The sequence below is a fragment of the Prionailurus bengalensis genome, chromosome E4 (genome assembly GCF_016509475.1).
Source record: "Prionailurus bengalensis isolate Pbe53 chromosome E4, Fcat_Pben_1.1_paternal_pri, whole genome shotgun sequence".
NCBI classification, from domain to species: domain Eukaryota; kingdom Metazoa; phylum Chordata; class Mammalia; order Carnivora; family Felidae; genus Prionailurus; species Prionailurus bengalensis.
Genome location: NC_057360.1, coordinates 19,865,621 through 19,886,526, shown reverse-complemented (window position 1 = coordinate 19,886,526; position 20,906 = coordinate 19,865,621). Strand labels below are relative to the sequence as shown.

The following is a 20,906-nucleotide window of genomic DNA, read 5'->3' as shown; positions in this document are numbered from 1 at the left end:
TAAGCACTTCTTCAGTGCTATTCTGGAAGATGCCAAGATATGAAGTGAAGGACCCTACTATGCAGAAACGGGAGTGCTAGATGGGTACACAAATAACTAACTACAATCTAAGACTGAGTAAGTTAAATGCCATAAAATTAATACACTAGCAGTTACCTCCCTCATCTTCTCTACTTTCCACTACTAAATCTCTACAAGCATCTTTGATTCCTGTAGGAGTTTCTCCTCTCAAAAGATTAATCCTGTGCCCTTAATCCCACACTCACCCTCAAACTCATAAAGGATCTTGTTCCCTCAGTTAGTCTCCTCTCTTACCGGTTTAATATCTTGCTCTTTCCTATACCAAATATATGTATATATGTACAAGTCTCTCCAGTTTTTAAAAAGGTACTTTTCCTTTTTATTAGTCCCATATTTCTCCAGGCAAGAGATGGAACCTATGGCTTTCACTGCCTCATCATCTGCTGTCTTTCTCTATATTATAAAATCTGGCTTCTTTTCCCTCAGTTCTAATGAATGAAACAGAACTGACAATTTCACAAGTTATTAATCAAAAGTCTCATTAGAAAATCCAGTGGTCTTTTTTGTCTTCTGTAACCACTAACACAGTTGACCTTCTTCTGTCTTAGTACTTATAATACACACCGTCCAGGCTTTCCTCCTGCCATTAGGATCATGCTCTCTGTATCGCCTCTTCCTCTCTACCCACCCCCCGCCCCACTACTGGTGTTCTTCAAGCTTCAGTCCCTGACCTCTGTTTTTTCTTGACAGTTTGTTGATAGTAGATCACTTACAGATGCTTAGAGCTTCAACTATCTGTCTTCTCTAGATGGCTCCCAAATGTTGCTCTCCACCTGTGACTTCATTTCCAAGAACTATATTTCTGAGTGCATACTAGTCACCTCAAAGTCAATATAGCTAAACAGAACTCATCTTCTGTCCTCAAAATCTGGCTCCCTTTCCCAACATTTCTATTTCTGTTAATATTACCACCATCTTCCTAAATTCAAAAAGTCTTTGATTTATTTTGCTCCCCATTCCTCCAGTCTGTCAGCAACTCTGTTGATAGATTGTAATCTCTCCATCTTTTCATCTTATTCATATTAGCTGTACAAATATTTATCTGGACCTGGAGTGTGCTGGGGGTGGAAAAGACAGAGGGTTGGGCTCCTGCTGTGGAGGCATTCACATCTAGTTTTAACAACAAATAAGCCAAGCACTAATTACTAATTATAGGGAGTTAAGTGTTAAAATAGAGGCGCTTATTTCGTATCTGGACTTCTCTGATAGCTTTCAAACAGGTGTAACTGCCTCCGGTCTCATCCCCCTACAAGACACTTCCACATATGTCTTTCTAAGAAACTATTTTGGTCACATTTTTTTCTTCCTCATTAATCCTTAATTCTTCCCAACTACTTTCAGGATAAAATTGTTACTCATTAGATTGTCAGGAAAGGTCCTACCCAGTGATCCACCACACATCCTTCAAGTATTATCTCTCATTGCTAATGTACATGAACTTCCCGTTCCTTTCAAATCAGTTTGTTCATTAGATGTGAACATAATTTAATATTCCTCATGACACTCCTTTCATACAGAAAACTCCATTTCTATAAAAACCTACTCTATGCTTTCAGATTCAGATTAAATCCTATCTCTTTAAAGCAATTTTCAGGGTTTCTAATTGAAAATGATGTCTCCCTTCTTCAAATCCCCAAGGCAATTTTTGCTAAGATAAATCATTTCATAATCAGGTACTGCTTTATTTTATTTTCTCCGTTGTTGTCTTGAATTATCATTAAATCTTTCTCCCTTAATTGTACACAGTTCATGTTTTCTCCCCAAATTCTATGTTTCTCTCAAGCAGGTTTATCGTACACTTCTTCGTATCCAGCCACAGTACCTAGCACAGGATCTTGTTCGTGAGTAAGATCTGAAGCACGGACAGAGTTACGGAAATTTCAGTTTGGATGAAGGGACACTGCCGATGAGAGAAACAGCAAGTGCAAAGGTAGGAAAGGGCAGCATTTGCCTGAGATATAGGAAGTTAATCAATTTGGTGCAATGAAAGTCCCCCTGGCCCCTCCCCAAAGGAATACTGGAATGCCAGATAGAAGGGCCAGAATAAGTTCCAGATTACAGTGTTTTGACTTCATCTGATAGGTGAGGAGAGAGCCATGGAAGGCTTTTGAATAGAATAATGCACAGCAATTTTATGAAGCTTCATCAAACCAACACTGCACTAAATCAATAGGAAGGCCTGAACATCAGTTAAGTGGCTTCTGTTCAAAAGTGAAGTAGTAAAGTCTAACCAATACAAAGTTCTTTCATCTTCTCTCCTAGAGAGAAACCTGCCTAAAATTCCTTAGGGAAAGAAACCATAGTTTGACAGGTTCTCTGACACAACGACTCTTTTGGTTCCATTAATTCTAGATTCATCATAAAGTAGATTCGGGTTTCTCATTGTTCTCTTGGCATCTTCACTGGGAAAAGCATGTTCTAGTTCATGGTAACTACAGTAGCAAATGATATCACAAGAGCTTTGCTTAATCCTCAAGCTATTACAAGTTGTATCTGAGATAGCTTTCCTCCTAGTTCCTCTGGAAGAATTTAGTAAATTCCCATTTACCCACAGATGGAGGTGTTTGCTACCCATGGTCAGGAGAGAGATTCAATCTCCCAAACAAGACGTGCTGACATCCAGGGCTCACTGCCGCCACAGTGGAGCAGGGGTACATAGCTATCTACTCTCTCAACAACTAAACTTGTTGTAGCCCTTGAGCAGAATCAAGACTGATTTATCTGTGTCTTGTCTATTACGAATGCTAAGATTTCCTTCCATTAGGTGGACAGTTTGCAAGAATTTGCATGTTTCTTCTAAGTGTGTTCTAACATCCTTTGTCTTTATCACCTCCACTTGTGAAAAAAGAGTATAATTCATTAACTCTCCTAAACAGAGGACGGGAGTAGGGGCAGGAGGGGACATACACTGTAGTCCCTTTTAATTGCCCAACTCTATTTATTTGATTAAATTCTTTTTAGGTATAGAGGAGTAATGGCCAAAAAAGAAAATAAATTAATCTTGAGGTTAGATAATTAGAATACAGAAAAATATCATTCAAGAGCAAAGGAAAGATGTTTAGTGTTGACTATACCTTCCTTTCCCATGATGCAGTAGGGTCTAAGTGGTTGGTTTTACTCAGGGTTATTTGTGTTTGCTTTTCTTCACTGATGTTTCTCTAGGTATGTGGACGGGTGGGGAATGGGAAGCAGGTAGAATAGGACAGGCTTCAGAGAATTGAGGAGTTAGGAGGTACACATATTTCTTAAAGTCACCCAAATACCCAAGACAAGTGAGGCTGTGATAAACAAATTAAGAGTAGGATTAATATCGAAATATATATATATATGTATATATATATATGTATATATATATATATATACACACGTATATATATATATATCTGAGTCTTTATAGAATTAGGAAAGGTCTGATCAGGATGACTCTTTACATCTAAACCTCATGAAAAAAAAGAAATCATTTATAGAATGTTAAGATTGACAACATAATTGAATTAAATAAAGCAGAAACTTATACTAAATACAATAAAAAAATTTTTTTTAAAAGATAGAGATATCTTTTGGAATGGCAGAAGACTATTCCTAAGGTCATAAGCAGTACTCATGAGGCACAGATCAGAAAACCATAAATTTTGTCCACTTATAATAAAGGTATATTTATATTTAGCAAAATATATGAGACAAATCAAAGGTATAGAAAAACAGATAAAGTTGAAGGCAATTATTAATCTAACAAAAGTATTCACAAATAGGATTTGTGTAAGTATCAAGCTCTCCTATTACACTGATGACACAATTGGATTTATAACCTAACTTTATGAATTTGTTTATGATATCAATAATTCCACGATCAATAATTGCCTTACTTAGAAATTTATTAGAAAGCATCCATAAATGGGAAGTTTAAGTAATAGCTGTATTTTATATACTCAGTAGAAATCTGATATATGAACATTACAAGTATTTCACACCTTGCATAAAAGCTACTTCTCAATCCATATGTTGGCTTTTCTTGCACACAAAGCCCACTGCCACTCTCCCAAGGCAAGCCTCAGCATCACTGTACTGAGAGGTATAGTAAAACAATAACATATTTTGGCTAGTAGAAGTTGTCTAAATACCACGAACAGCTGACCGGATGACACAGTAAGCTTTGCACGGAGCTAGCACTCTTTGTTAAAGCAAAGCAAACTGTCTGCTATTTCTCATAGGCAATGTTGGTGACATTCTTTCTACAAACATCAGCAAACCTTGAACAGCAAACAACTTAAACATATCCTTTTAATTCCTACCCCCTTTAAAATATACAGAAGTGGATTTTAGAAAATCTGGGGTCTTACTCCCCAAAGTAAGAGAAGTTCAGACAACAAACGGTTAAAAGAACAAGCGGAGCCCTACCGTACCCAGAAATGACAGAAGGCTCTTCTCCTCTTCGGTGCTACTATCCAACCACTCGGCCACATCACCGGGGGAAAGGAGACTCATTCTCCAGCCAGAAAACTTTTCCATACAGAGCACAATTACTGAATGATGGAGTGGGAAAAGAAAGATACAAAGACTGAATTCTTGGGGGTCCGACACTTAAATTGCTGGCTAGGCTGTAATGATGAAAGAGCAAATGTGATCCTCCCTCCACTCTGAATTCTGTCTCTGTGACATCAATCTAATACAACGGGGGGAGGGGGAAGGAAATAGAGAGGGTTAAAAGAGGGTGACAGAAGAGAAGGGAAGGGAGATTTGTCCTTCTGTCTCTTAGTGTTAAGCTTTAGCCTGAAAGAGAAGCCAGGATAAAATTGAATAATGATTTGTGTTTCATGACAGGAGAAAGCAAAGGAAAATAAAGAATAAAGACACTCAAAGGAAAAGAAACAGGTTCCTACACTGAAGCAGCTTAGATAACCAGACAGCACAATAGCTAATCAGTTAAGTAAAGCATATCATCAAACAAAAACAAAGGCAAAAGAACAAATTCAGCATTTTGTTTTGTTCCGAGAAGAAAGGTTTTCAAATTTCCTTTCAGTCAACCAGAGAGAACTGCAGCCCCCTAACCCCTTCCTGCTTTAGCTATTTCAACAGCATCTCAGCCCCCTTTGCGAAGATTTCCTGCGAGCAAAGGCAGGTTGATAAATCTGTGAATAGGAAGCTCTCATCCCTCCTTTCTTCTCCTCCTCCTCCGTTCCTCCCCCCACCTCGCATGGCGACGGCATTGATCGACAATAATGGAATCTGTAACTGACTGCCAACAGCAACATTAAGGATATTACAAGTCCACTTCATAAGAATTCGAGCCGGTGGTCGGAACTTGGGGGCAACTCTGGGCTTCTAGTCAATAGCTCTGTCTTTCTTAGCGAGAAAGAAAAGAGGGGTGGAGAGCGCGGGGGGGGGGGGGCGGGGGAGAGGGAGAATAGGAAAGAAGGCTGAAATCTGAAAGAAAGAAGTCAGAGAAGTAAGCTTGTTGGGCTATAGGTTCAGAGACCCATCAATGTAGCAAACGACTGTCCTTCAACTCCTGTCACACTGTCATTGTGAAGGAGTCCGAAACAGATGGATTTTTAAATATGATTTACATTACATACTTACATGCTTGGATTTAAGGTCAGTTCACAGGCTTACACCTTATTAATACGCAGAGAAAAATCAAGCAGTAGAGATATTTTCAGAGACCCATAAATCACTAATATCCCCGTTTTCTGTAGATTGATCAGGCGTGCTATGAGAAAACAACACTCTTAAAAAGCTAAGAGTCTTGCCCTGCATTAGTAAAATATTAGCTCTGTTCCCAATAATCTGTTTTCTTTCTGTTCTAGCAGTCTGCCTTCAGTGAGAGAATTCTCACTGCTTAAGAGTTACTATCTCAGTATATCCTGAATCCAGACTCTCCTCTCCATGTTGACTTCATTATTCTTCATCTGGACTCTAGTCAACTCGGTAAGATTCTTGTTTTATATATTAACCTTTATAAACCCAGTGGCTAAAGTAGTGCCTGGCACTTAGAAGGAGTTCACTTATTTACTGAAGTTTTGTTTAGCTGCTCTAAAAGTTTTAATAGCTTCAAGATTGGCAGGAAATATCAGGCTGAGTATTTTAGGATCTCTTTTCTTTTTTTAAATTTTTTAATGTTCATTTACTTTTGAGAGAGAGAGAGAGACAGACAGACAGACAGATCGTGAGCAGGGAATGGGCAGAGAGAGAGGGAGACACAGAATCCGAAGCAGGCTCCAGGCTCTGAGCTGTCAGCACAGAGCCCAATGCAGGGCTCGAACTCACCAACTGCGAGATCATGACCTGAGCTGAAGTCTGACCCTTAACCTACTGAGCCACCCAGGTGCCTCCTTTTTTCTTTTTTAATGTTTATTTTTGACACAGAAAGAGACAGAGCATGAGCCGGGATCTCTTTTTAAAATTAGTCATTTTGACAGATAGTTACTTAAAAGCAGTTATAGCAATAGTACCAACTAAGGAGATAGAAAATCTAGGGGCGCTTGGGTGGCTCAGTTGGTTCAGCGTCCAACTTCGCCTCAGGTCGTGATCTCATGGTTAGTGGGTTCGATCCCCATGTCCGGCTCTGTGGTGACAGCTCAGAGCCTGGAGCCTGCTTCATATTCTGTGTTTCCCTCTCTCTCTGTCCCTCCCCCCACTCATGTACTGTCCCTCAAAAATGAATAAACATTAAAAATATATTTAAATAAATCCATACTTTGTTACTCAAAATAACTACATAAAATTGAAAAATATTGACAAATATGTATAAAAAACATTTTCTCAAAATCCACAGTCTATGCTTGCTTAGTATTTAAGCATGAATTGATAATCCCTTTGTAAGAACTTTAGGACACGCCAGAATATCTGGAGCTCCCAAGGTGAAACCATTGGCCTAGAGCATCAAGTTCAAACAACTTGGTGTGATGTGGCTCCTGCTTCTTTCCTGGTAGCGGCTCCCCCACACTCTCCTTGACTTAGCTATGCTGTGCTATCTACCTCGCTTCCAAGTCTTTGCATGTTCCAAAGCAAAGTAATCACAATTCATCTGTTTTGTTCGTTGGTATATCCCCACTCTCTAGAGCACTACCTGGCACACAGTAGGTGCTCAAACATCTTTGTTGATTGACTTTGGTACCTCCAGTGAGGTATCATTCTTTCTACCATGTATACCCGACTATATTGAACTGATCCGTTAGGACTCAGTTCAAATATTACATCTCCGGGTCTTTCCTGACACCTTAAGGCAGAGTTAATAGCTTTCTTACCCATACTTTCATTGTTATTGCTCCTATTACTTTATTGAAATTATCTGTCTACATAGTGATTTCTTCCACTACGCCTTGTGCATTTTAAAGGTGAAAACTGTGCTCTAGTAATCTAAACAAAATGTTTTAATGTCTAGCACACAGTGGATAATTCATAAATGTTTATTGAATGACTTACTAGTGAAAGTGAAATTGTGATTCTACATACCAAAGTACTAAAGAATTCCATGTATTCCTGATAAAAGGATCTACACCACCAGTCTCCAAATCAACAACCAAAAATAAAACATGGTAAAAGAAAAAATGAATCTTTTATTTTATGTATTACACCGAAGAAAAGTCAGTATAGGCACAAAGATATCACCAATATGATCCGGTACGAGAAACTTGCCTTCTCTAAACAGAGAGTTAGCAAATGAGGCACCCCAAGGAAAAGCTCTAGATTGAAATTTTCTCATAATATAAAAGGCACCGAATTGTTTTTCCTTGTTTATAGCCAGAGCATAGCATGAATTAGACCTGCTTACATAAAAATTTCCTTAAAAATAAAGCAATAAAACTTACTTCAAGATGTAAACATTCTATGGTGGGCTGTACATTTTGTTAAAATATGAGTCAAGGCACCAAAATACTGTGAGTAGGGCTGTTACAAATAATGCTTGACAATAATCTTCTCAACAAATGAACCAATCACATAGATCTTGGTGGTTACTGTGTTCTTCACATGTAGTAAGTGTAAGCATGTACTTACTATTGACATTTGTTTTTATTTCATTCGTTATTTTCCAAAAAATACTGAAAGCTTATGGAAAATGCTTGGTGACTGGGCATTTCTATTTGAGGGCATTTACATTTCCTTGTAAATGTGTGTATGTGATACGTGTGTGTTGTGGCTTACTGGGCTGCAACTACTAATACGGCATTTTTAGGCACTTCATTAAGTGCTCTACATACAATATCTCATTTGAAATTCTTAAACAACAACCAGGTGGGATAGGTATTATCTTCATTTCACCGATGAGAAAACCATAGATCAGGAAACTTGTCTACCTACCGACCTTTGTCTAAGGTAATAGGTAGGGATGCAAACGAAATTTGAATGTCTAGATGTTTGGCCAAATTCCCTACCATACTATTATACACCCTACCAGGGCTGATCTATCGAAGGGCAGCAAAGGTTTCCTGTAGAGGGTCGGCTAGTAAATATTTCATGCTTTGGGGGCCATATAGTCTCTATCACAACTATTTTAATTCCACCACTGTAGCAAGAAAGCAGTCATAGGCAATATGTAGATGAATGGGCATGGCTGTATGCCAGTACAACCTTATGTACAATACAGAAAAAAAAAAAAAAAAAAAAGGGCCCTGGGCCATGGTTTACTGACCCCTGATTCAGGCCCACGCTGTCAATTCAGTCAACCTTTTCTGACTCCCTAACGTATTTGTGGATCTCTGGCAGGTCTTCATGATTGAAAAATAAATACAATAACTATTTCCCTGGGTCAAATAAAGTTTTCATTTTAAGAACGGTATAATTGTCTTTATTACTTTATTTTAAGACACTAGAAACCAGTTATTTCTTTCCTCCTACTTCCTTAATCTCATAGTCCTAGAGAAAACTTAAGTTTCAGTTGAGTAATGGGTATAAAAAATGCAGCCCCCTCTTCAATTATTTACAGTCCTGATTTTTGTTATAGCTACCTTTTTTATAGCCATCAGCTTTCAGACTCACTCATTTGACAGCATCGGTGACACTATGTGCCAAGCACTGTTTTAAGCCTTGGGATACAGTTGTGAATAAGAGACAAAACCTCTGCCCTCAGAGAGCTTACATTCTTGGGGGAAGAGAAAGCAATACACAAGAGAAAAAGGTTAAGCTATATACTGTGTTAGGGTGAAGAGTGCCAAGGATAAGAATAAAGCAAGAAAGGGGTGTAGGTAATGTTGGAGAGCTTTACAATTTCAGAGGGTAGCCAGGCAAGGTATCTCTGAGAGACCGACTTTTGAGTAAAGGGTTCCTGGGTTTTTGGGAAGGGGGTAAAAACAGTAAAAAAAAGATCTGGAAGCGGCAACAGTCAGGAAATCACTACAGGTAAACTGGATTGACTCAGGGGGGAAAGAAAAAGGAAAATGAGGTCTGTGAAGAAACAGGAAGCCAGATCGTGTGAAGTTACAAGGTCTTTGGCTCTTATCCTTAGTAGATAGGAAGACATTATGAAGCAGAAGTGATTTGTTAGGCTTGTTTTTTAAAAAATATGAGCTTTATTGAAATAGAGGTCCCGTACCATAAAATTCACTCTTTTAAAGTAGTTTAAAATATAGTCACAAAGTTGTGCAAATATCACGACAGTTTAATTGCAGAACATTTTCATCACCTCAGAAAGAAACCTGGCTCTCATTAGCACCTGGTTCTCCTTCCTCTCAACTGCTGAGTCCTTAGGAACTGCTAATCTAAGTTTTGTCTTTATGAATCTTCCTGTCCTAGACATTTCCTATACATGAAATCACATACTATGTGGCCTTCTGTACCTGATTTGATTTAATTTAATTTAATCTATGCTGTAGCATGTATCAGTACTTCATTCTTTTCAATGACCAACTAGTATTCCACCAATGGACATTTGGGTTATTTCTACTTTACAGTATTACAAATATAGGCATTCCTCGGATATATTGTGGGTCTGGCTCCAGACCACTGCAATAAAGTGAGTACCTCAATAAAGCTAGTCAGATTAGTTTTTCGATTTCCCATTGCGTATAAAAGTTATGTTTACAGAATACTGTACTTTATGAAGTGTGCAAGGGCATGAAGTCTGAAAAAACAATGTATATACCTTAACTTAAAAATATTTTATTGCTAAATAATGCAAGCCATCATCTGAGCCTTCAGTGTATTGTGATCTTTTGCTGGTGGAGGGTCTTGCCTCAATGTTGGCGGCTGCTGACTGATCAGGGTGGTGGTTGAGGCAGGTTGAGGTGGCTGTGGCAATTTCTTAAAATACTAACAAGCTTTGCTGCATCAATAGACTCTTGCATGTTAATTTCTCTGTAACATGAGATGCTGTTTGATAGCATTTGGCCCACAGAACTTTTGTGAAAATTGGACTCAATCCTCTCAGATCCTGCCACTGCTTTATCAACAAGGTTAGGTAATATTCTAAATCCTTGGTTGTCATTTGAACAAGCTTCACAGTATTTTCCCCGGGAGAGTCAGGGCCTTCTTCTGGATAAGGTTTGGCTTAAGGGGAAGTTGTGGCTGGTTTGATCTATCTAGAGCATTCAAACGTTCTCCCTATTTGCAATAAGGCTGTTTCAACTTTCTGTTTCAACACTGTTTCAACACTACTTTGTGTATTTATTGGAGTAGCACTTTTAATTTCCTTCAAGAACGCTTCCTTTATATTCACAACTTGGCTAACTGGTACAAGAGACCTAGCTTTGGGCATGTTTTGGCTTTCAACATGCCTTCCTCACTATACTTAATAATTTCTAGCTTTTGATTTAAAGTGAGAGACATGTGACCCTTCTTTTTACTTGAACACTCGGAGGTCACTGCAGGGTTATTCATTGGCCTAATTTCAATATTGCTGTGTCTCAGGAAATAGGGAGGCCCGAAGAGGAGAGAGGGAGGGAATGGTGGGTTAGTGGAGCAGTCAGAACACACACAACATTCATTAAGTTTGCCATGTTTTTTTTTAATACCTTTTAAATGTTTATTTATGTATTTTGAGAGAGAGCGCGCATATATGCACAAGCAGGGGAGGGACAGAAAGAGAGGGAGAGAGAGAGAATCCCGAGCAGGCTTCGCACTGTCAGCACAGAGCCCGACGTGTGACTGGATCTCACAAACCATGAGATCATGACCAGAGCTGAGATCGAGAGTCAGATGCTTAACCGACTGAACCACCCAGGCGCCCCGATTAAGTTTGCTGTCTTATATGGGTGGGGGTTTGTGGCACCTCAAAACAATGACTGTAGTAACATCAAAGATCACCGATCACAGATCAGCAGACCAAACATAATGATAATGAAAAAGGCTGAAATATTTCGAGAATTAACAAAATGTAGCAAGAGACACAAAGTAAGCAAATGCTATTGGAAAATGACAAAAATGGGCTTGCTTAACGTAGGGGTTGCCCCTACACCTTAAATTTGTTAAAAAATACAGTCTCTGCGAATTGCAATGAGGTGAAAAGCAATAAAACGAGGTATCCCTGTAGTGCTGCCATAAACATTCCTGTACAACATTTTCTGTGTAAGCCTTGTAGTTTAAAAGGATATCCAAATAAGATGTATTATATAATCAGCTTTTTCTGTACCAAGAATTTTAAAATGCTACAGCAGAAGAGAGTTATTTTCCAATTTTACAAGCACCAGTTTTCTTCCTAATTCCTTTGGGATTTCCATCCTTTTTGAAGAAACCAAAACTACTGACTCAGTCTCTTTTCTCCTGCTCTACTATTCTTGCACACAGGAAAAGATTAATACTAGATACTCAGGAACGAACAAAGGCAGGTAAATAGGACAATAGATCTTTTCCTAAACTGATAACTAAAACTGGTAAAGTTGATGGATTTTGGGGGGGGGGGGGTGTAATTTTACATTTTGATATGGTTTCAAATTTACAAAAATGGTACAAGAAGAGCACAAGGAATTCCTACATCCCCGTGTCCAGATTCGTCATCTGTTCACATTTTGCTACCTTTGCTTGATTATCCTCTGTGTCAATTATTATTTATGTAAATATTTTACCTTATTTACATTATTACATTATTTATATGCATAAAAAATATGCATTTTTTAAACCATGTGAGAAAGCTGGAGACATTATGCTCTTTACCACCAACAGTTTCAGTTTCTATTTTCTAAAACAAAGGACATTCTCTTATATACCCCAGAACAATTATCGAAATTAGGAAATTTAATACTGATGTTGGTTGATTTTTTAAGGATAAAATTAAATATTGTGCAAAATCCACTCTATGTGCAAAATCCATATATAAATTCTATTTCAGTTATCACACCAAGTCCTTTATTTGAAAAACAAATTGTCTTCAAGGAATGGTTACTAAGATATCACAAGTACTGATTGCAAGTATAATTCAAAGTTATAGTCCATATCATATTAAAATAATGTCTATCAAATTTTTGAAGGGTTACTAAACTTATTAGCATTCAATATACTATTGTGATAAAGGACTGAAAGTAAGAATAACTAGTTTTCAAGAAGGGCAATTGAAGGACCAGTAAAGCGATCGATTGCATTTCCATCTTGATACTCCTTTGGATATGCACAACTGTTGCCTCAAAGAAGCTTAAAGTAAATGCCAAACTATGGTTTTTGCCTTATATTGCGGTGAGGAGGTATGTTACTGAAACAGAAACAGAGTTAAATCTAATTAAATTTACAGTTTAACACTTTAAATAGTATCCCAAATATAAATATCTCAACCATTTACATATAAATTATATAACAATAGGTGCACTCACACATTATTTTCATTTGCCATGTTACCTTACAATTTTAGAGCTGAAGAAACTAACAAAGCTTGGGTAAATTTTCTTTCATTTGGATTTAGCAAGCAATACTTTTGATATGTGCAGTCATTGAATAATAAGGTTATTATTATTAGAGGCATTCCTATTATGTGACTATATAAAACATATAAAGGTACTTTGATGTCTTCTACTGGAAAGGGGTATCAAAATGTAAAGTAGTAAAAACAAACAAAAAAGGTAAGGTAGTAAAACAATTATAAAACAGATGCTCAAAAGTAATGTGCCAAGGACTAATGGCAATTCTGTTCAGGGAAGTGAATGACTATCTAGAATTAAAGATTATCAGATTTCTTAAACACTTCATTTTCTGAGAAAACGAAGGTTTAGAGAAGCAACAAAGTTCACACAGCCAGTAAGCGGTCGGGGGTAGGGTTCTAAGACTTAGATATTTCTGTTTCAGAGCTGACATCCCTACCACATTCTATTTTTTTTTAATGTTTATTTACCTTTGAGAGAGACGGACAGAGCGTGAGTGGGGGAGGGGCAGAGAGAGAGGGAGACACAGAATCGGAAACAGGCTCTAGGCCCTGGGTTGTCAGCACAGAACCCAATGCCGGGCTCGAACCCAGGAACCGTTGAGTTCATGACCTGAGCTGAAGTCGGACACTTAACCACCTGAGCCACCCAGGAGCCCCAACCACATTCTAAATAGAGTCTGTTTCTATGAAATTTTTAGATATTTTGAAAGATGTTTGAAGTGTGAAGGTGAACAGTCATTAAGTGGAAAGGAAAACTGTTTTATTTGCTCAATGATCTAAGATACTGTGACAAGGTTAAATAAATTGTGTAGAAATCCAAAGATCCCCAAAAATCAGGAGGCCAGACCGTCCCCCCTCCCACCCCAGTCTTTAAAGTGAAGGTATGAAAAGATCAGCTTGAATTTCTTTCATTCCTTTCCACCAATGAAAGATTCTGATGGCCTGATTGTGTTTTACAAATATCTCCTAACAAAAGGATTTCGCTGAACATTAGTGTAATGCTTGGCACACAGTAAGGGCTCATTATTTGTTAAACGAATGAATAAATGAAAATATTTTCCCATGCCTGCTCAGGATATTTGACATGGTTATTTGACCCAACAGGCATTTTAATGAGGCTGTTTAATGCTGTGCTTGACAAATTTGCTATTGCTGGTTTTACAATGGAGAAACCATGTCAATTTTTTAAAAAAATTTTAAACACTTTATTTATTTTTGAGAGACAGAGCATGAATGGGGGGAGGGGCAGAGAGAGAGGGAGACATAGAATCTGAAGCAGGCTCCAGGCTCTGAGCTGTCAGCACAGAGCCCGACATGGGGCTCGAACTCACGAACTGTGAGATCATGACCTGAGCCGAAGTCGGTTGTTTAACTGAATGAGCCACTCAGGCTCCCCAAACCAAGTCAATTTTTATCCATCATTTTATGTAATGTCTTTAAAGTCAGAGAATGTAACACGTTTAGAGAAGAAAATACAAAGCTTGGTGGTTTTAAGATAAAATTTAACTTTGGACATGCGGTGGCCAGTAGACATTAATGCATACTAATGATTATGGAGAATGTATATGTTGCTACAAAAATACTTTGGCAACTCAAAAGAAAAATATCAAATGGCTTCACATGTATTTTTTTTAAGTTTGTTTATTTTGAAAGAGAGAGAGAGAAAGAGAGAGAGCGCGCACACGTGCACGAGTTGGGGAGGAACCAAGAGACGAAGAGAGAATCCTAAGCAGGCTGTGCACCACCAGCACAGAGCTCGACGTGTGGGAACCCACGAACCATGAAATCATGACCTGAGCAAAACCAAGAGTTGCACACTTAACCGAGTGAATCACCCAGGTGCCCCCACACCTATTTATTTTTACATTAAAAATCCTAACTATTAAGAACTTTCAGTACATTTGTTCTCACCTAGATTGTTAAAACACCATACATAAATCTGCCCAGAAAACATCCCTCACTGAAAAAACAAACACTACCCTCAACATTTTAATTTCTTTTTTGTTAGCATTTGAGTATGCTACAAATTGGGCTTTAGCATAATAATAAATTGGAACAAAACAGTTGAATCAATAGATATATAAAACGTGCTCCAATTGATTTTAAATGAGTTTAAATGACAGAACTTCTATAATATTATCTATCTACCTGGAAACTTTATTCACACAAAAGTGGAACACACAAAATTTGTGTAATATAAAGATGAATCAGAAAACAGCTTGTTCTCAAGAAGCTTGCAGGCTATACTTCTCTGATAGTTTACCCTTATCAATAAAAAATGTAACCTCACACATCTAGTACATGTACATTTATTTATAAGTTATATATGTGGGTAATACATGTACTATAACTATGTATAACTATGTATTTTTTTTTTTTTTGGATAAAAAATTAAAGGAATTTAAAAAAAAGCTCGCATTTTCTTCTCACCCACAATGGACTGCCTTCTGCATTATGCTGGGATGCACCCAGTTTGGAGAGATAATAAATATGGGGCACACTTCAGTGGCCTTCGCAGATATCCTGGAATGATGACAGCATCCTGCCTTCAGAACTGAAGTATGGCCTTAAGAATTCTTCTAAACACAGTACTCTGTCAGTTACTATTGAGTTAATCAGAGTCAGCATACAAATTGAAACACATTTGCCATCTGTAGTCCGTATCAATTTAACACTTTTACAGAAGCAAGATAGGCAGTCCACTGTTTAAGTCACATTCAGTGAAGCATTTAAGCATACTGGGCTTGTTTTCTGGATACCTCTTTATTGACAAGCTGGTTAAAAATGCTATATTTACTGAGAGATGCCCTCAGCCCCACCAACTATTGTCAGATTTGAACATCTCTCCAGATTTAAGGAGATGAAGGAACCTTAGAGTCTTTCTCATTTAAACTAAACTGATCCCTAGTCAAGAGTCATTAAAAGAAAAAAGTGTAGGCACAATTTGGAAGGGTAAAGGAATACTTTATTACTTGAAGGAATTCTATGTTATAATTGTCTGGACAATCTACTCACTATAGTAGATTTGTGTACAGACTGGCATGATTCTTCCCCTCCCTTTCTTCCAAAAGGAATGTCGAGCAAGGTATTTCTTATTGCCCCTAAATTTTAAATAAATTCAAAGTGGATTAAGTATCCCCGATTTCAAAAAAAAGTGGAAAACAACAGGAGCCAGATTCTTCCTCAGGGCTTACTAGGAGAAGCCTCTCTCTACCACATCAGTTTCTCAGTCTTTACAGGCAGGGGAAGAATTCAAAGATTACCTTCCAAAATGTGCTATTCTAGGGGCGCCTGGGTGGCGCAGTCGGTTAAGCGTCCGACTTCAGCCAGGTCACGATCTCGCGGTCCGTGAGTTCGAGCCCCACGTCAGGCTCTGGGCTGATGGCTCAGAGCCTGGAGCCTGTTTCCGATTCTGTGTCTCCCTCTCTCTCTGCCCCTCCCCTGTTCATGCTCTGTCTCTCTCTGTCCCAAAAATAAAATAAACGTTGAAAAAAAAATTAAAAAAAAAACAAAATGTGCTATTCTAGAAAGGAATGCATTACCTACCTATCTTTCCCCACATCCTAAAAAAGAAACACCAAAGAATCACTGATAAAGACTGGGGGTGTCTGGCTAGCAATTAACTCCAGGTTAGAAAGCCGAAGCAGTGTATTAACTAGAGAAAGGCAAGGGAGAGGAGAAAGAGAATGATGGGGTGAATTGTGTCTCCCCCAAATTCGTATGCAGAACTCCTTATCCCCAGGACCTTAGAATGTGACATTATTTGGACATAGGGCCTTGCAGTTGTGATTGGTTAAGAAGAGGTCATTAGAGTGGATCCTAATCTAGTATTAGTGGTGTCCTTATAAAATCAAGAAGTTTGAACACAGAAGCACTCATACAGGGAGGACACAGCATGCCCAAGATGATGGCACAGATCAGGGTGATGCTTCCACAAGCCAAGGAAGGTCAAAGATGGCCAAGAAACACCAGAAACTATGCCGGAGACCTGGAAAAGATTCTCTCTCACAGCCCTCAGAAGGAAGCCACGCTGTGGATACCTGGATCTTGGACGTCCAGTCTCCGGAAGTGTGAGGCAAAACATTTCTGGTGTTCAAGCCACCTCGTTTGGTACTTTGTACAGCAGCCCTAGCGAATACGCTGACCAAGATACAGCCGAGGGGCAGCCTGGAGCCCTGTGATGATATGTCCAACTAAGTAAAAACTTGGGTCCCTTTTCCCCAGCCCCCCCCTTCCCAGCTCCAACACCACAGAAATTAGAATTAGAAAAGGGAGGGGGGAGGTGAGAGGAGTGAAAGAATCAGCTGGGCATCTCCCGCTCCAAGCTCTGGTGGTGGTAGGTGGTGGTAGGGGAGTTAATTCAGACAGGAGATAGAATTTTAAATTGAAGTGGACTCAATGGACTGTTTCATTACTGAAAGTAACCAAAAATAACCATTGGCTCCCCATGGTATCATTAGAGATCAGCTTTCTAGCAGTGATAACACAGTGGGGGGCAAAGACTTGGGAAAACAAAACCACCCCCCTTCACCTCCTCTAGGCTTATGCTCAGAGGCAGACTCAGGGGCTGTGGGGCCTGAAGCTTGTTCCATTTGTGGGGCTATCTTTAAGAAAAGCAACACCAAATCACAAACACAAATCTCTCTTTTCTTGTTTTCTCTCCTTCATTAAGGTCCCATATGCTGGTAAGATCTGGGGAGGCCCGGGGCGGCAGAGACTGCCATAAGACAGAGAGAAGTTACTTCAACAACAGCCAGGTTGTCAAAGGTTTATCAAAATCCTACTGCCATTTATAAGAGTCGTTCACAGTTCACCTGAAGACATCATCTTTCAGCTATGGTACAAAATCTGTGGTGATAAGTCACTATCTTGCTTTCCTCTAATGCATTCTTACGTTGCAGCAGTGGTGCATTTAGTCAGGGTCTGCTATATGTTACTGGTAGGAGGTCCTAGTCAATGTGGTTAGACAAGACAAGCAATAGGAACATCTGAAAGAAGGGAAATAGATATCTGCAAGAAAAAAAATTAACGATAAATTCTTGCAGAAAAGAAGATGTATTCCTACGTGAGGATGGCAGCAGGGGACAAGAGAATCAATTGAAATACAATAAAAGGATTTAGTAAGATAATTAAAACAAAGATAAATGTACAGAAACTGAGTTTTTCCAATTACCAATTGGAAAAATTAATGAGAAAAAGATCCATTAAAAAAACAATAAAAGCTATAAACTATGAAACTATAAGCTTAATAAGAAAAATTTAAGACGAATACAGAAAAAAAATATAAAGCTTTATACATGATAGGGTGCTGTTAGACCATGGTGGAGGGAAAAAGGTTGTTCAATAAATATAGCAAGAAAAGGTTATCAGTATGAAAAAAGTATAAAAGTATGAAGATCAACTCCTGGTAGATTAAGGACTTGAATGTCAAGAGCAAAAATTTTAAACTTCTAATAAAAAATATCCTGAGACTGTGGGGTGGGAAATGATTTTGTAAATAAAAAACAAAAAATATTGGCTATAAAATAAATATTGATAGGTTTATCTATATAAAGTTATTAATATATATTCAAAAATTTTTAATGTTTATTCATTTTTAGAGAGAGGAGGGGCAGAGAGAGAGGGAGACACAGAATCTGAAGCAGGCTCCAGGCTCTTGAGTTGTCAGCACAGAGGCCGACACGGGGCTCGAACTCATGAACCATGAGATCATGACCTGAGCTAAAGTCGGATGCTTAACTGACTGAGCCATCCAGGTGCCCCATAAAATTATAAACTTTTGTTCATCTAATGACCTTAAAAAAAGAAAGTGAAAAGACTAGTTATGAATTGAGAATATAGGGGTGCCTGGCTGGCTAAATTGGAAGACCATGCGACTCTTGATCTCAGGACCATGAGTTCAAGCCCCAAGTTGGGCATAGAGATTACCAAAAAGTAACTATTTTAAATGTAAAAATAATTGAGAAATAGTCATAATACAACTGTTAAAGGGCCGCTATCAAGAACCTACAAACAATGCAATGAGAAGAAGCCTTAAAATCATGAAGCCTTATGTTTTTGGCCAAGATCATCCATTAATTGGGAGACCTTGCATTGATTAGATCATTTGGTGTTTATGTTTCTCTTTTATATCAGGAAACATTTTAAATAAACATTTTTATGATCCAAAAAAAGACCATATAAAGAACTCCCATATAATTAATAGAAAGAGCACAATTCAATGGAAAAATGGGCAAGAGATAAAAATAATTTCACAAAAGCATAGCCACAGACTTACAAAAAAAAATTGCTCAGTATTGCTAGTAATCAGATTAAGCAAATCAATGGTTTTCACTACATGACAAAAATTTAAAATTCTGACAATACCAAATATCAAGCAGAATGTGGATTCCTCAAGGTTTCACATAAATTGTTCGTGGTAAAACAGTTTGGCATTATTTGCTAAAATTGACCATTTAGGACACCCTAAGACCCAGAAATTCTACTCCTGGAAATACAGCAAAGAGGAACTCCTGCAAATGGATAAAAGAAAGTACAGGAATGTTAACAGTGGCACTGACACCAATAGTAAAATTCTGTTTAACAAACCAAATACACTTCAATGATAGGCTGAACCCCAATATGAAGCTCCACTTTAACTCTAAATTTGTTTGGAATATTCAAACAATGTAAAAATCATGCAGTACTCAAATAAATGAACATAGCAACACCATGGAAAGATATTAGTAATACAATATTTAAATGAAAAAATAAGTCCCAAAAGAATATATTTAAAATTTTCCCTTTTATATAAAGTTAAAAACAACTAGAACTTAGAAATGTGTATGAAGGTTAATTCTCCCCCAAGTAATCTACACATTCACTGTAATTACAGTTGAAATGTCAACACACATTTTTCTTTTTTTTGGATGGGAGTGGGGTACAACTTGATTGTATAGTTCACATGGAAAAAGAAATGCATGAGTTAAAAAACACACACACACACACATTTTGAAAGGAAGAACTAACTAGAGGGAATTTGCCATATCCATAAGAGAAGCACAGGAAAACCTACAGTCACTAAAACATCAGGACACTGATGCAGGAATAAAACAGTAGATCTGTGGATCGCAAAAATAGCCCAGAGAAAGCCACACAGATATTTAGCTGGTAATAAAGAATACCTTTCAAATCAGTGTGGAAAGAACAGACCATTCAGTACAAGGTGTTGAGATGACTATGAGTTCTGAAAAAAATCTCATTTCACAAAACCAGAAATAAATTCCAGATAAAGAACCTAATCTTAAATTGAGAAATGTCTTTTTAAGCATCTCACAAAAGCCAGAAATTACAATGGGAAAGAGAAGTAGACTGAAAATCATAAAAATTAAAACCTTCAAATAGCAAAAAAAAAAAAAAGAAAAAAGAAAGACATCCTGAATAAATTTGTAAGGCTATTTAACAGCATCTATCAAAATATGAAATGCAAGCTACCTTTGATTCTTTTTCTAAGAACCAATCCTACAGAAATATCAGTGCAAATAATAAACACAGATATGTGTATATATATAGATATATATATACACACATGTGTGTGAGTGTGTGTGTGTGTGTGTGTGTGTGTGTGTATATATATATATATAAAGATGTTTAACACAAAGTTGGTAATGGCAAAAACTAAAAACACTGAATGTTCATAAGGAGGGAAACAGATAAGTCTACAATGAAATAACATGCAGCCTTGAAAAATCTAGGTATAAATGTAATGAAATGAAATGTTTTCATCATATTCTTTTCATTTAAAATATAATGTCCTACAGAAAACAGCATAAACATAAGAAGTTTAATGAATTATAATGCTACCAAAGCAAGAATTAGAACATTGCTAGCAACTTGTAATACCCTATAGATCTCAAATATCCTATACTGATCCCAAACCCCTCCCTCTACAGATAATGACAACTCTGACTTCTATGGTAAACATTCTTTGCTTCTATTTAGTTTTTTTTTTTTTAATATTTATTTATTTTTGAGAGAGAGAGAGAGAGAGAGACAGACAGAC

The 20,906-nt window shown here is 37.7% G+C and overlaps 1 protein-coding gene across 8 annotated transcripts in view; it reads right to left on the bottom strand.

The window, feature by feature from the left end:
* The window catches only part of RASAL2 (RAS protein activator like 2), a 362,955-nt gene that overhangs the window by 108,496 nt on the left and 233,553 nt on the right, over positions 1 to 20,906 (bottom strand). Inside the window, exon 1 of one of the 8 annotated variants that reach the window (XM_043567735.1) lies at positions 4,485 to 5,045. The exons of the other annotated variants lie outside the window; for them this stretch is intronic. Within the exon in view, the coding sequence (XP_043423670.1) occupies positions 4,485 to 4,590 (106 nt within the window). The 5' untranslated portion in view covers positions 4,591 to 5,045. Of the gene's footprint in view, positions 1 to 4,484; positions 5,046 to 20,906 lie in introns of those variants that run through there. 8 annotated transcript variants of the gene reach the window in all.